The sequence below is a fragment of the Trichoplax adhaerens genome, genomic scaffold, assembly GCF_000150275.1.
Source record: "Trichoplax adhaerens TRIADscaffold_1 genomic scaffold, whole genome shotgun sequence".
Lineage (NCBI taxonomy): Eukaryota > Metazoa > Placozoa > Uniplacotomia > Trichoplacea > Trichoplacidae > Trichoplax > Trichoplax adhaerens.
The window spans coordinates 2,449,499-2,464,146 of NW_002060943.1; the positions used below are offsets into that span (position 1 = coordinate 2,449,499).

Genomic DNA, 14,648 nt, shown 5'->3' on the forward strand with positions numbered 1-14,648 from the left:
CGTCAAAATCACCTACTAATAGCTTTAAATATAAGCGTAGACTCCTGAGTAGAATTAAGCTTGGATTATTTTCTATTTGCTGCTGTTATTCTCGACATCTTTACCTAGACTGCCCTGTATAGTAATTCCATCCTAGTGATATCTAGTACCGAAGCAATTGAATATATGAGTATCGTATGATTAATTAGTTTCGATAAAGCTTATGTTACCAGATATATCAACTTTGAATTGCATAGAATTGATATTACGATAGTTTGCCCCTGTGGATGGAATTGAGTGCCCGTTAGCTGGTCGAATTTGCTCATACAAACAGCATCGAATGCGATAGGCATATTTTCTGACTTGGTTATTGAAGTAAGTATACGCATAAATAGATCATTATGCAGTGTAATAAGAATCTAGCTATTTCGATATAATATGTATTAGCTTTGGATAGTATAGATATGATAGTTTGCTTTATTGGGAAGAATTGAGTATTCGATGTCTTGTTAAAATTGCTTCAAAAATCATGAAATGCTATAGCTACATTTACTAACTTGTTAAGCTAGCTAAAGTAAGTGAGTGTCTATATCGATAGACTAATATGCAGTATAGTAAGGTCTAGCTATTTCTTCACAGTATATATTATCTTTGAATAAGATAGAATTGATCCTATAAAGGTTTGCTTAATTAAGTAGAATTGAGTACTTTCGAGTCAATTTTGAGTAGGAGTTGTCTTGTTGAAATTACTAAACAAAACAACAAGTATCAAAACACCCTCGAATATGATAGTCATATTTTCTATTTTACGAAGCTAACTGAAGTACAGAAAATATGCTGTTTAAGTAGATAAATTGATATGCAGTTTCGATAAGATCTAGCTATTCCAAGCAAAGTATGTATAAACTTTAAATAAGATAGGATTGATCTAACGATAGTTTGCTTAGTTGGGTGGAATTGAGTACTCGTTGTCTAGTTGAAATTGCTTCTAACTTGCAAAGTTAATTGAAGTAAGCCACTATACGTGTAGATAAATTGATATACGGTATGGTAAGAGGCTAGTTATTTTGCCACAGTATGTGTTCGCTTTAAAGAAGATAGAATTGATTCTGCGATAATTTGCATTCTCATATCTGGCTTACAACGAAAAAAGAGTAAACTTGCAATTTCTAAATATAAAATGTCTTGTTTTGAAACTTTTATAGTAGTTACTCTAGTATATCGGTGATAATGCAATCAATTATTTCTAGGAGTCCCTTGAATTTAGTTTCAAGATTTTTTACTCTCAATTTTGCAAGAATGTCAAAGTAGGCCAAATTCTATCTGACATGATCATAGTCATCTTGAAAGCAATGATAGACAATATCGACTCACTGCGATGGCTTGATATCTGTATTTGTAAACAAGATAAGAACTGACTGCAGATGGTTTTCTTCTATAACACACCCATACGAAAACTTTTTGTCACGGTACGAACTACCGTGAAGAAATAGATATCTAAATTTGGTTAATATAATATAGTGATATTATATTACAACTAGTTACTTACAATAGGAATTACTCTAATTATAAATGTGTTTCAGTAAATTTAATACTGTGCTATAATGTGCACTGAAATGATTCTGTGAATGGACATATTGTAGTCCGACTGTGAAAAATTAGTTAGGTAGATGGTCTCACCTAAGTATTTTTATAAGATAACTCGTGAATGTTAGCTGCTGTAGAAGGGTATATAAGCCCGACAGATAGTTGAATAAAGTAGTTCTCAATTGTATAGTTGTTTTAACGTAGAATCAAAGGCGTCTAAATTCTTGTAAGGTAGTTAAGGGATACTGAATCCCGGAAATTATAGTAATTTAGAGATTTGTTTTACGTTATCCTTGTCACGAAGCTGGTTTGTAACACTTATTCAGTTGCCTTTTTTATCCTAGGCTTTCTTTCTAGAATTATCTCGTTCGTATATGTAAATTTGATTTCTGTAATGTTGGTCATATTTATATGACAATCTTCCACTATGAATTTTATAAGTTGCTCTTGATAATGGCATGATGAAAATATTACTATACTTACTTTATAGTTACTCTCAATATTACGTATTTTTAAGCAAGATTAAAACTAACTGTAGATAGCTTTCTTCTATAGCAGCACACCTGCACGAATGCTTGCCCACTTGTCATTTTAATCATATACTTTCATTTTGGAAATATCTTGTCTCGATATGTACATTTAATTTCCATGATGTTGATTGTCTTATAATATTTACCTTATAGTAATTCCCAAGTATTAGTAAACAAGTCAATAACTAACTGTAGATGATTTTCTTCTATAGCATCGAACCTTTACGAAAGCTTGTTCAGTTTTCATTTTTATTCTATGTTCATACTGTATGCGTAGAATTATCTTCTCTCTATATACATTTGATTTCCGTAATATTGGCTATATTTATATAATATTGATCCACAATGAATTTTGTAGGTTGTTCTTGCTAGTGGCATGATGAAAATATTACGAAATATAGATGATGACAATGAAGACAATCAAGACCTACGACAAAAAATCAGTGTTGCTTTCTCTTACACTATTGATGAAGCAAACTCTGAACAAGTTAGGTCTGCTACAATTTATAGATTACATGTAAAAAGTTGCAACAAAAGCGATATTATGCAACTGGATGAAATTCAATAGAATAAGTAACCATCAAGAAAATCTGGCAATATCATGATCTAAATTTATGCTATATAGATTTAGTTCATCTTAAACTGTTCACGGCAAATGGTTATGAACGAGAAAAAATTTATTTGTCAAATGAAACTGTCTGGAATCCACTAAAGTTGACTATCATTTTCTATCAATCGAATTATATAGACACCCCTTGGTATGGAATTAAATTTTTGATATACCTGTAAGTGGCACTTGTGTATGGCTATTTACTTACACATGATGAGACCAAATAATTTTGTGATTATCTTTTAGTTATTGCATGTGTCACTTTATAGAAAATTTTAAATTATTTACACGTGCAAATTCTGATGTTACTGAGTATCTACTGAATAGGAAGATGGCTTCGACATTGTAAGTGAATGAATAGCGTATTGTAGTTAATATCGCAATACATCCTTTCACGAAGGTATTAATAGGTGCAATATCTTACAAGGTGCCGTTTAAAGAAATTATTTTCTTAGCCAGTATCTAAACTTGTCAACAGTAATTTTATTTCGGATACAACTTATAAAGTAGCTATGTTAATAAATGTACCCTATATAAGCATCTCTCGATAACGATCGACAGTAGCTACGCTCTTATTCCCGTAATTAATGTCGTAAGTATTCTGAAGCTTAATCTATTTTCGATCTGTAATTTATAAGTTGAGAACATTTCATTAGCGATCGATTTTCTTGCTAAAAATTACTATTAAATGCTATTCATTGTCTGCTGATCTGTAAGCTAGAATTTTTTGACGATACAATAATTTTCAGTCCTACTCATATATTATTAGTAGCATTTGAAAAATATTTTAAATATTTTTATAGTACTTATCTAGTAAAAGATTAAGATTAATTTAAAAAGCTATTTTGGTGTTTTTACTGGTTCGAAATAGTTGTTTTTATCTGTATTTTCTTTACTATTTGAAACTTATGAGACAGTCTTCGGTAGCAAAAAGAATAAGAAAGAATCAGTGTAAGACAAATTAGTAAAAGTGCTGCTTCAAGAATTAAAATATGAAAATTTTAAGGAATGAATAATTTTACTATTAATAAAGGCGAATCTAAAAATCTCAGTCGTCAAATTTGATGTTAAGTCAATATTTGGATCAACTAAAGTGCGGTGTATTCTTACACTTAGGCTCTTGATTAAATTTAGCATAAATAATTTTGCGATGTAAGCAGAGGTAAGAGATTCTGTAGTTAAAACCTAAATGCGATTAGGTCTAAAGTAATGACGAACGGATTGTAGCATAGGGCCTCGTATGAGAATAGAACAGCAGGCTTTAACTTGTAAGTTTTGTTTCTATCAGTCAATATGCGGCAGCAAAGGCAGGCTTTGTACATCTTATCAAGCTAATAGAACGCAATATTCGATTTTATTTTAATATTCCTTTATCAAATATTACACTGCAACTATGCGGATATGCCTTTATTCAATAACAACAATTTAAAGTTTAAAACATCCATTATCGCTATGTAGACCATAGCTGAAATAGATTATGATACTACAATACAGAAGCTTGTTTAGAGGATGCACTATCGTACATATATCATAGCTGTAAGATTTTAAGTTAATAAAAAATTGATACTATCCTTCTAAGTTGACGATTTCCCTAATTGTCAAATGCAAATTAAGACACCCACGTTACACCGAGAACTATAACTTACAAAATTATAAATTACAGGAGATAATGTAAGGATCAAAGCTATCCATAATGTAAAATTACTTCATAAGTCTACTTAGATGCTATTTAGAAAGATGATTTGACCAAACTATCATATAATAATCTAAAATTGGTCATGATATTTGTGTTTTGCTAGCTAGCAAACTCTATTCCTGATGATCGATTATTGGAATAAATTATACTATACTATTTAGACGGTCGATATATGAAGTTAAGCAAGATAGAGAGGAATCTGACTAACGGAAGTATGATGAGAGTTGCATGATAAAATTGTGAACAAATGTGATCTGAAAATAAAAATATCTATTAAGGTTAGGTAATATAGCTTATCCAACTTACTGATCATCAATTTAAGGGATAGTAGTATGATTTATAGTAAACTATTTATAGTGTAAAACTAAATAAAAATCGTTCCAATGGTCAGTTGTTAAGAATAATTTAAGAGGTCTAAACTATTGCTATTATAAAATCAATTAAGATATTGACTGATGTCTGTATAAGCAAGCTCACAGATGGTCGATAATTGGAATTATTCATACGTTCAGTTATTAACAAGATATTTGCTATGACAATTGTATATGTAATTAATGATGGCTGATATTTGTTGATTTATTCTTCACAATCGACATTTTTAAAATGGATATAAGTAGTTATGTTATACGGAGCTTTCGTGGCTGAAAGCAGAATTGTATTCATGAATTTGCTTACTTTTATGAAAATAACTTAATGTATTTAGTATTTAATTCATGATTATGTTATCACAGCTGTATTTAGAAAAGTAGCCAGAGTAGTAAATTCATTAAAAAACGAAATACTTCCTTACAGATGATTATGGTATATACTGATACTGGATCGCAGACATGTAAAATAGACTCTTACATCTTGCACAAATTATAAAGATAAATTTATCATTTATATGTCTCAAGTATAGCTTGCCATGGTCTTATATTACTGCTAAATTAGGATTATTAGTAACCTGAATCAATACTTGTAATTGATTATGTTCCAGTAATAACTCAGGAAAACCGGAAAATAAATAACGATCGTTCAACTTTTAATTTTGATTTACTCTTTCATAGTTTGATATTGAAAATGTTTTTTCTAATTATTGGATAGTGATATTATAATTTAATTAAATGTATAGGAAGCAAATTTAACTACACACGTTGTTTACGTCTCCGACTTAAGTTTATTAACGTCAATGCAATTGATCCTTTCAATTCTACAATGTCCATACGTTAATTCTCCAATCACCGGTCATATTCTATTTAATAGCATAATTGGATTCTATCATTTACAGAGTCGAGTAATTATCATATTTGATGTTTCTGTTCATTTTGCATCATTTGATCTGTCGTTTCTATTCTATTTACTAAGCTCAATATACTTATGTATACAACAATATAGTTTTAATTTCAGGCGTAGTAAGATAATATTCTAATAAATCTGATCATCACAAACAAAAGAAATATTTTCATAATGTGGAAAATAATTTATTGAAGTTCGTTACTGAGACGAAGTTAATTAAGATAGACAATAAAATAACTATCAAACAGTATCATTGGATAAAGATTTGTTGAGATAAAACTACAATAGTTTTAATCACTACCGATAATATAGTTGACTGCGATTTGAATGTGCACGATAGAATTTGAGATTTCTTTTATTTTTATTTTATTTCTGCTGCTTTTATTCACTTATTAAGTAGAAATAAGAACTAGAGTGTAATGATGTATAGCTTTTTTCTAAATTTATCTATAATGAAATGAAACACTTTATTTTATAACGCTTGACCTACAGCTATTTTAATTATCCAGACTAATTGATAGCTGTAAATTATTAATTGGCAAACTCTTCTATTTGATAAGTCACATACTCTACTTGTAGGAAAAATTTTACAGTCAAGTAAAGAATTCCAAGAAATGGAATCTATTTGTTCGTATTGATGTTTCTTCAGACGGAATAATCTAATAACCATAATTTTGATATACAACTAATTTAGTATTATAATCATTATCGCACGAATATCCAATGTGCTATTAACATGCTTGCTTGTTAATTTTGCCTATTGCATCCATGGTTATAGGAACTTCGAAATAAAATGGCATTTTTATGATGGTTGCGAGTTTCAGTAACATTGTTTTGCCCATTCTTTATACACTTACGTAAGATATTCTATTCGCAAATTGAAAATATTATTTTCCGTGTTTTAAAAATGACATAAGTATGTGCTGTTTTATTTTTTGCAGTCATTACAAAATTAATTTGGATGTTAAAGTCAATTTTCAATTTTTGCAATGATATAAGTACAGCTTAGAGTGTAGTATTTATTTCAATTGTAATTGTATATTGCATTCTAATTTTAATTTTTTATTACAGTAGATCAAAGTAAATGTTGTTGTTTCTATTTCATCCGCAGTATATAAATAATAACTTCAGATGTAAATGCTTCTTTGTTACGATTGGTATGAGGAAATATCGTTCGTTGCTATTTTATTAATTTCCTCTTTAATTTTGCAAAACATTAAAGATTTAACAGTATATTGAAATCTTTATGGTTTGTATTCGCTGGAAATATTTGATCAGATTTTCTTCTAATAAATTTCTAATTTTTGTTATTTGTAACAAAATTTTAATTTTTATAGATAACATACGAGTGAATGCTGTTCATTACATATGTAATAGTATTCCATATTTAGTATGCATCATGTATCAGAGAAATAAGATGTCAAATTTCTAAATAGATACAACTAAATTTTGATATCGAATCAATCTTTTCTTTAACTATTTTATCCGATGCATAAATTTTAGACTGGAAGCCTCCAATTTCACGCTTAATATATGCTATTACTATTTTATTGCTTCGTTCTACCATTGCAGTAGAAGTATAATAGTGATCAAGATATAAAAAAGTTAGATTACTATTATCAATTAATGTACAATGGTGTTGACGACTATTAAGATTTAATATGAAATATTGATTAATCCTAAATGAAATTAGTTGATGGGATTGTGATTATAAATGAAGATATAATATTAGTTGTAGAAAGCTCTTGAGCAATAGATAGTAATCTTTAGAAGAAAATCCGAAAACTTTTAGCCCAAAAGATATTTTTAATAATTAATTTCGTTTGCAATATCAATATGGCCTCGTGATAAAACCAATATTGACGTTATTTTAGTAGAATTTTTGATTACAAATTGACATTAATTTCGATCGTTATTGTTGCCCTTCATATACTTCATATTTATTTGATAGTCCTCGTAAATAGATTAGTAGAATCTGCTGTATCACATGTAGTAATCAAAAAATACTTCCTTCATCCACTTGCATCGCATGAATATAATGTTATTTAATGCAATTTTAGGATAAAGTACTAACTACGCTGTATATAAGGATTTAAAGATTGGTTATTTCCTATTAAATATTTACTATCTTTACAAATGGTAGAATTCATATCAATAGTGTACCAGAAAGAAGATAAAGATAATAAACTAGAACAATGCCTGCAACGATATATTAGCATGAAATTTGAAATGTTGCTGCATGTTATAGCAACAAGGGTCGTAGATACTATTTGTGTTGCACCTTCATAAATTTTTGTCTTATTTTATGGCATTAATATAAATTAGGGTGATTTTAGTAGATAACATGATGTGTCTAGGCATCAGATGATGGTTTGCTAAGACGAAAAGTGAATGCACTGTGAATTACATTTCGTAGTGGGAAGTATGCATTTGATTAAACCATGAATACATTGCCCTCCTAATACATGAGTATTCTCTATAGAAATGTCCACTTATTTTTTATCCTTAGTGTAAAAATTATCATAGTACCTAATCATTTTCCATAATGAATTATAACAAAATGGCCCAATCGATCTCCTCATGAATTATTATCACCAATATTTTTTCTCGCTAATACTATTAAAATACCATTGCTACTGCTCATATAGCCTAGAACTATAGGTTAGATTACCATTAATGGTTTATTGCAGGAAAGAAATAGTATCAAATTCCTACACATTGCAATCCAATAGTTTGAAAGTCATAAAATAAGATTATTAAAATGTTTAAGATTAAAATTTCGACTTATAGTTTGTTATATTTATTGCAAGCAGATCTGCAATTTTAGAATTCATATTTATTTCTTTATCGTTTTTAATATGATTTCATTTCTGTATGTTTCGATAACAAACAATGCTATCAGATCCTTTTAACGAGATAATATTGAACCGGTCAGCGTTTTTCAACTAACTTCACTTAAATTAACTAGGGTTCCATAAGATTTAATGTGCATTTAAGTGTAGGTATGTTTATTCGTCCATATACATTAATATCAACATTAGGTCTGTTATAAATATAATTTATCGTTATGAAGGCTATCTATCATTCCAGAAAGATTATGACGTATCAACAATAAACATTATATAGTGAATCTAATGTAATGCCAGATTAAGTGTACAGAGGAATGGATTGATCGAAATTTTGTCGTTTATGGTGCATGAACACAGCAACAATTAGTTGAGAGAGCATTTTTACTTCGAACATGATAGTAACCGTATAATATTGGATTATAAGCTATAGCTGAGGTATAAATTATAGTTACGATTTGAATTACTAACGATACATTAGGTATAGCCAACAGGCGAAATTCGACGATAATAAAAACAACAAAATAGGGAACATTGTTAACTAGAAAGACTATGCAACATGCGATTAAAATTTTAATCACTTTTCTTTTCCTCAATAAACGTTCTCTTGCATTCTTAGTCATGAATGATGGCCTTTGGCTATTCTCAGGGCTGATCCATAATCGATAGATAACAAGGCTATAGAGGGATACTAAGAGAATAATGGGTATAATAAAGGAAATGGAAATATGCATAGTCCAAAAAGTTATTCGTGTTAGTTCAATCTGCCTAATTGGATAACCGGTAGCATTTCTAATAGTAATATCGGTTGTATTATTTTCAGGATAAAATGGCAGGCAACTTATAACACCATTAGCATTGTAGAGGATAGTATAACGAGCATATTGAATATAGACAACGAAAGAAATAAGCCAGCTAATTGGAATAAAGAGATAAGCCTTCTTGCAGGTCATTTTTAAATATGGTTTCATGGGATAAACGATAACAAGGCAACGATCGGCGCAAATTGTCACTAATGTCAAAGCAATACAAAAAATAGAAGCTACGGGTGTTATGGATCGAAAACGGCACATATCCACGGATTTCGGAAATGCAAATCCCGACTTGGGATTGAATAATTCATAAATTTTAAAAGGCATCAAAAATGCAGCGATAATCAATCCAGCTAATGATAAATTACTAACTAAGACGTTAACGGGAGTTCGGTAGCTTTTTTTAATCATGACAATCATGATAAAGAGAAGATTAAAAGGTATAGAAATTGCCATCATACCAATATATAGGATAGCGATAATGGTGCGCGCTGCTGTAGCCGTTGATTCCATTTCGAACGACGATCGTTAATTTCTAATAGGGATAAAAATTTGATTAATTCATATCAATCAATCTATTGAATAGATTTAGACTAGTTTAAAATAGATATTTCCTACTTACCGCTTATTTATCAATTGAAAAAGGATAACATTTCGAATAGCTTTTCCTTCATATATTCAAGGATTGCTATGATATAGTTAGACAATCGTTCAATTAAACTCTTTCTCTCTTAGCTTCTCTTTTTCCCCTTTTCCTGTGGAATCAACTTAATAGTCACCATCAAAGTAGAAAATCCAAGTATAAAAAATGGATAGAAAACAATTATATCCTTGGCCTATTCTACTAATCTACAAATTGATGACAATTAATTCCCTGAATCAATCGATCACTATAGTTACACTGACAGTTGCTTAAAGAAATAGTTCTGTTGATACTAATCAAGGCTAATCAACTGCAGTCATGTGATGGAGAAGAGTAAGATTTTTTAGAAGATTGTTTAATTATGCTTGTATCAGAGAGAATAATGACATCGGTATCGAATTTTAATTATAGAGAAATTGATTATATTGCCTTTCAAATATCAAAAGATTGATTTTATTCAAATAGATCAATACGCTATGCTAGTTAATAAGACAATAGCTTTGATTCTATTAAAATATTGTTATATCAAGCTAACTATTGATTTCTTTTTACACTACATGTTTACGTTATAATATTATCAATAACATCGCAAGGTATCAGTTGAAATAACAATGATAATAATACACATATATCGACATTAGATAAAATAAATAACCTTTACCGTACATAGTATTAACTGAAAATTGATCGAAGTAGAAAATGAAGCACAAATCAAATACTGCACCCATTAATCTTTGATTCTGAACGATCACCACTTAGATAACAGTCGATATTAAGAATGTCAGCAATGCTAATCTACTATTCAATAGTGATATAAGTAAAATGATAGAAAATCTAAGTTGATCAAACGCCATTTAATGGAAAACGGGATGTCAATAGAGTAATCCGAGATTTCTTAATAGATGACCATGGCTTGCAATGAGACACATTGATAATTGTAATGGACACATGTTCTTGATTTCATGTTTTCTTTCGAGATAAAAATATCTATTGGAGATAAAAGTTATAGTGTAAGGTAAGCTTTTCATTGGCGCTTTTCGTCGAGTTTGATTGCATGAACAGTTCTATCAATTCTTATATTGCCGGTAAAATACGTGTTCTAATCGCTTTCATAGAGAAATAGTTAGGCCTATTAGATTTATTGCTAAAGGGTAAAAGCATTAAAGATAAAGATGGAATGGAAGAAAACTTGTACTATTGATGACGTCTAGATATACAAATAGAATACTAGTTTAATCATGCCTAGATTTAGTATCATTTCGGAATTTGGAGATATTTTATGAACAGAAAAATTTTATTCTACTTTGTCGGTGGAAGTTTTTCGTTTTCATTTCAACTGAGGTAAATGATAGTGAACTAACTTTATCACATTTATTCACTGCAATTTTATTTATGTCTTGCATACAAAGATAAGTATCTGATCTTCCGTTCCACCTTGTTTCAAGGCATAATTTGCACCGCGCTTAGATTGATGCATACGAGAGTATTAAGTCTGTTCTATTTCTAGGTTTGTTAAGTTATGATCAATAAATTTATTATAGCTAACTTGCAGCCTAATAATTAGCGATCAGTATAACACCTCATATCTATTATTATCATGATAAATTACAATTAATTAATGAATAAATGAACTAGTTATTGACTATGTACCGGATTATACCATGAATTGGCGACAAGCAGTCTATAAAATAATGCTAATAGTCCATAAAATTGATGTAGGACTGTTGTTTCAATTTAATACATGTCCTACAGTTCTCCTGTTTCTATTCTATTCAGCAAGCCATAAATTGTGATTATGCCGTTATTAAACTTACAGTATTGCAGCTGTCGCTATTTTTCTATTCTAATTTAAAAACTGAAAGAAATTTACACTTCGTAATTGAATATAAATGGTTTCATTGACATGCGAACGATTTGGGTATGTTAAAGTTCGAATAGAACACATGTTACGCTACTGGTGTTGCTGGAAACCCTGGCACATCTAAAATCTGTGTTAGTTAAGGAATTGCAAGTGAATAAAGTGATTTATATTAATAAATGCAGTACTTGCGTAATATTTCAATCTACCTTGGCCGCCATAAAGTATAATCATGGTGCAGCCTAGGTGAAAGTCTAATAGTGATTATGGGTTGGCTCAGCGATCTTTCGGATATTCCTTGCTGTATTAATGCAATTTTAAAATTTTTTATCGATAGTGTATCTGTCGTGGAACTCAAGTAAAAATACTTCTAGCTGTCGCAAAATACTCATATTGATAAGTAGTGGCAGATTGAATGATAGTAAACGAGCTGTATGTCTACTTTGTCATAAAATTACGTATATATTAGCAACCATTGTTGGTAGTTATTGCACAATGATTATTGCGGCAATTACCTGCAAATACTCTGTAAAAAGTGAGGCGGTATGCACGGTTTGTGCACGAATTTTAGCAATGTTTTGTTGCAGGAAATATTGTTGAGGACGATGAAATCGATATTGGACCTTCTTTTAATAACTCGAGGACGATTTATACGGACTGAGTTTCTCTGAAAAATTTTTGACGGTAGTGGGTAAAATTGCTGTTTATAACGGATCAGCCGATGCTGTGCAGTACTATAGTAGCTTCTTCAATGTTAGGTGTACTAGAGCGATAGCCTACGGCATAGTCTACACACCAATTTTAGTAATATTTACCGTTAGTTCTACCAAATTTTGGCGATGATGATGAATTCGATATTAGAGTATTACGAGCTAAGAATAGTTCTCTCTTGCCATAAAGATTGAGATTGTGTTTTCGCATCTACACTACTGTAAATTGAAATACCAATCAGTTGATATTTCTATGTAGACATATTTAAGGTTGAGCACAGTAAGGTCTCCAATCTCTCTATAAAATCACAGTCTACTTTATTGTCGGCAAGGGCGCAGCTTACATGGCTTTAGGTACCTGAAACTGGTTTAACTATAATAGTTACTTCGTCTTTAAAAATGAATAAAATTAATGCTGTAAAGAATCTCCATTTGCACGGATTAAATACCATCTAATCTATTCCATTTACTGTGTCAGTATTAAATTAATCAATTCCTAATAGCACTTTAAGAAACATATATTAGGCTATCTTACGAAGATATTCCATCTCCACTTAGAAATTGTACTTTCAACTTTGACATTTTTCGAGGTGATAGATACAATCTAGTTCAACTCGTTGCCAATTACTACTTTACTCTACCTAATCCTAAATTAAGCATTACTATCACATCAACTGTTGGGCACTAAAGTCATAGTGATACCGGCATATATCGAACGTCACATGAAAATAATGTACATCCCACAAAAATTGACTTTCATGACAAACCACTCCTTTAACAACTATTTAACGATTCAGAGGGACTTTCTTCCTCTAAAATAGATCGAAATAATTGGTTGTAGGTGGTAAAAATTGCTGTTTAGGACGGCTCAGCTGATGCTGTGCGTCATATATTTGTAAAAATGCGGGATGTAGGGATGGTCTATGCCCGAGTTTTTACAATATTTAGTTTTACAAAATATTATGATGAGATATATACTATATTGAAAGCTCTAAAGCTCCCTTGGAACACGAATTGACGATTCAGAGGGACTGGATTCCTTTCAAATAGGTGTTAAATATTCGATTCTATCGGCTAAAATTGCTATTTCTGACCGGCTTAGTCGATGTTCTTAAGGTGTACACTGTACAGCTACCCTGGTAAAATCACCTTTTGAGGGGGGGAAATTAAATCATAAAGAATTTCGACAATCAAAAATTGCAAATCAAATCATGAATCTGATTTACTTCTTAACAGAATTAAATCAAATCACCGAATTACATCTGAATTTTGGCATGGACAAATTTTTTCCAAGATAGCCTCCAAAATACCTTAGATCAACATGGATAATCGACTCCTAGAGTATTGCATACAAATCATTCTATACTGTACAATGTGTGCATGCTGAAATCATACTGTAGCCTGTAAAACTGGTATTTCTTGTCACACAGGACTACAGTAGAAGAAGGCTTGGACTAGATTGAGCACACTTGGACGGACAGACGTTTCTCACGTCATCTCGTCAAAGTATTATGGCAAACACTTGGGATATGATAGTGTTTTAATATGCAGATGGTCGATTTTAAATTGATTCATTTTTTGGAAATGAAGTAAAACTATGCTGAATCTTATTGTCTGTTACTAAGTTCTGCTTGGATATAGTTATATAAGATCGTCGATGTTATTTAAATTAGTACTCGTGATTTAAAAAAACTGACACGGAAGATCCATATTACCGTGATTAGTTCATTATGATTAGCAAACTTCTGTATCTATTTTTCTGAATCACTTGCTCTAATTTTAGAAGGTTGATGACTTGATATAACTGTTTTGAAGCAGAAATTAGTAAAATAGATTAGATTTCAATATAGCGTTACTTAATTTAGAGAAATAAAGCGAATTACAGAATCGAACAGCCGCTTAATGTTGAACAAGGGTACAGTATGTATAAACCATATCAGAGTTTCCTGTCCATCCATGTACATTGTACAGTACGGTATGACTGTGTCCTTACGCAATGTACTCTGACTGACTACTAGCTCTGTAGTGAGTACCCATACTGTACTACCTACCGTACTCAAATAGTTGAACAACCGTAGTATAATCATCTTAGCAGACCACAC

At 30.6% G+C, this 14,648-nt stretch overlaps 1 protein-coding gene across 1 annotated transcript; it reads right to left on the reverse strand.

The window, feature by feature from the left end:
- Nucleotides 1–8,864: 8,864 nt before the first annotated feature.
- Nucleotides 8,865–9,848, reverse strand: TRIADDRAFT_51521 (uncharacterized protein; the record flags this gene model as incomplete). Its single annotated transcript, XM_002108490.1, has 1 exon — nucleotides 8,865–9,848. One exon carries the CDS (start codon nucleotides 9,846–9,848, stop codon nucleotides 8,865–8,867), a length of 984 nt encoding a protein of 327 aa, XP_002108526.1.
- Between the last annotated feature and the right edge of the window lie 4,800 nt (nucleotides 9,849–14,648).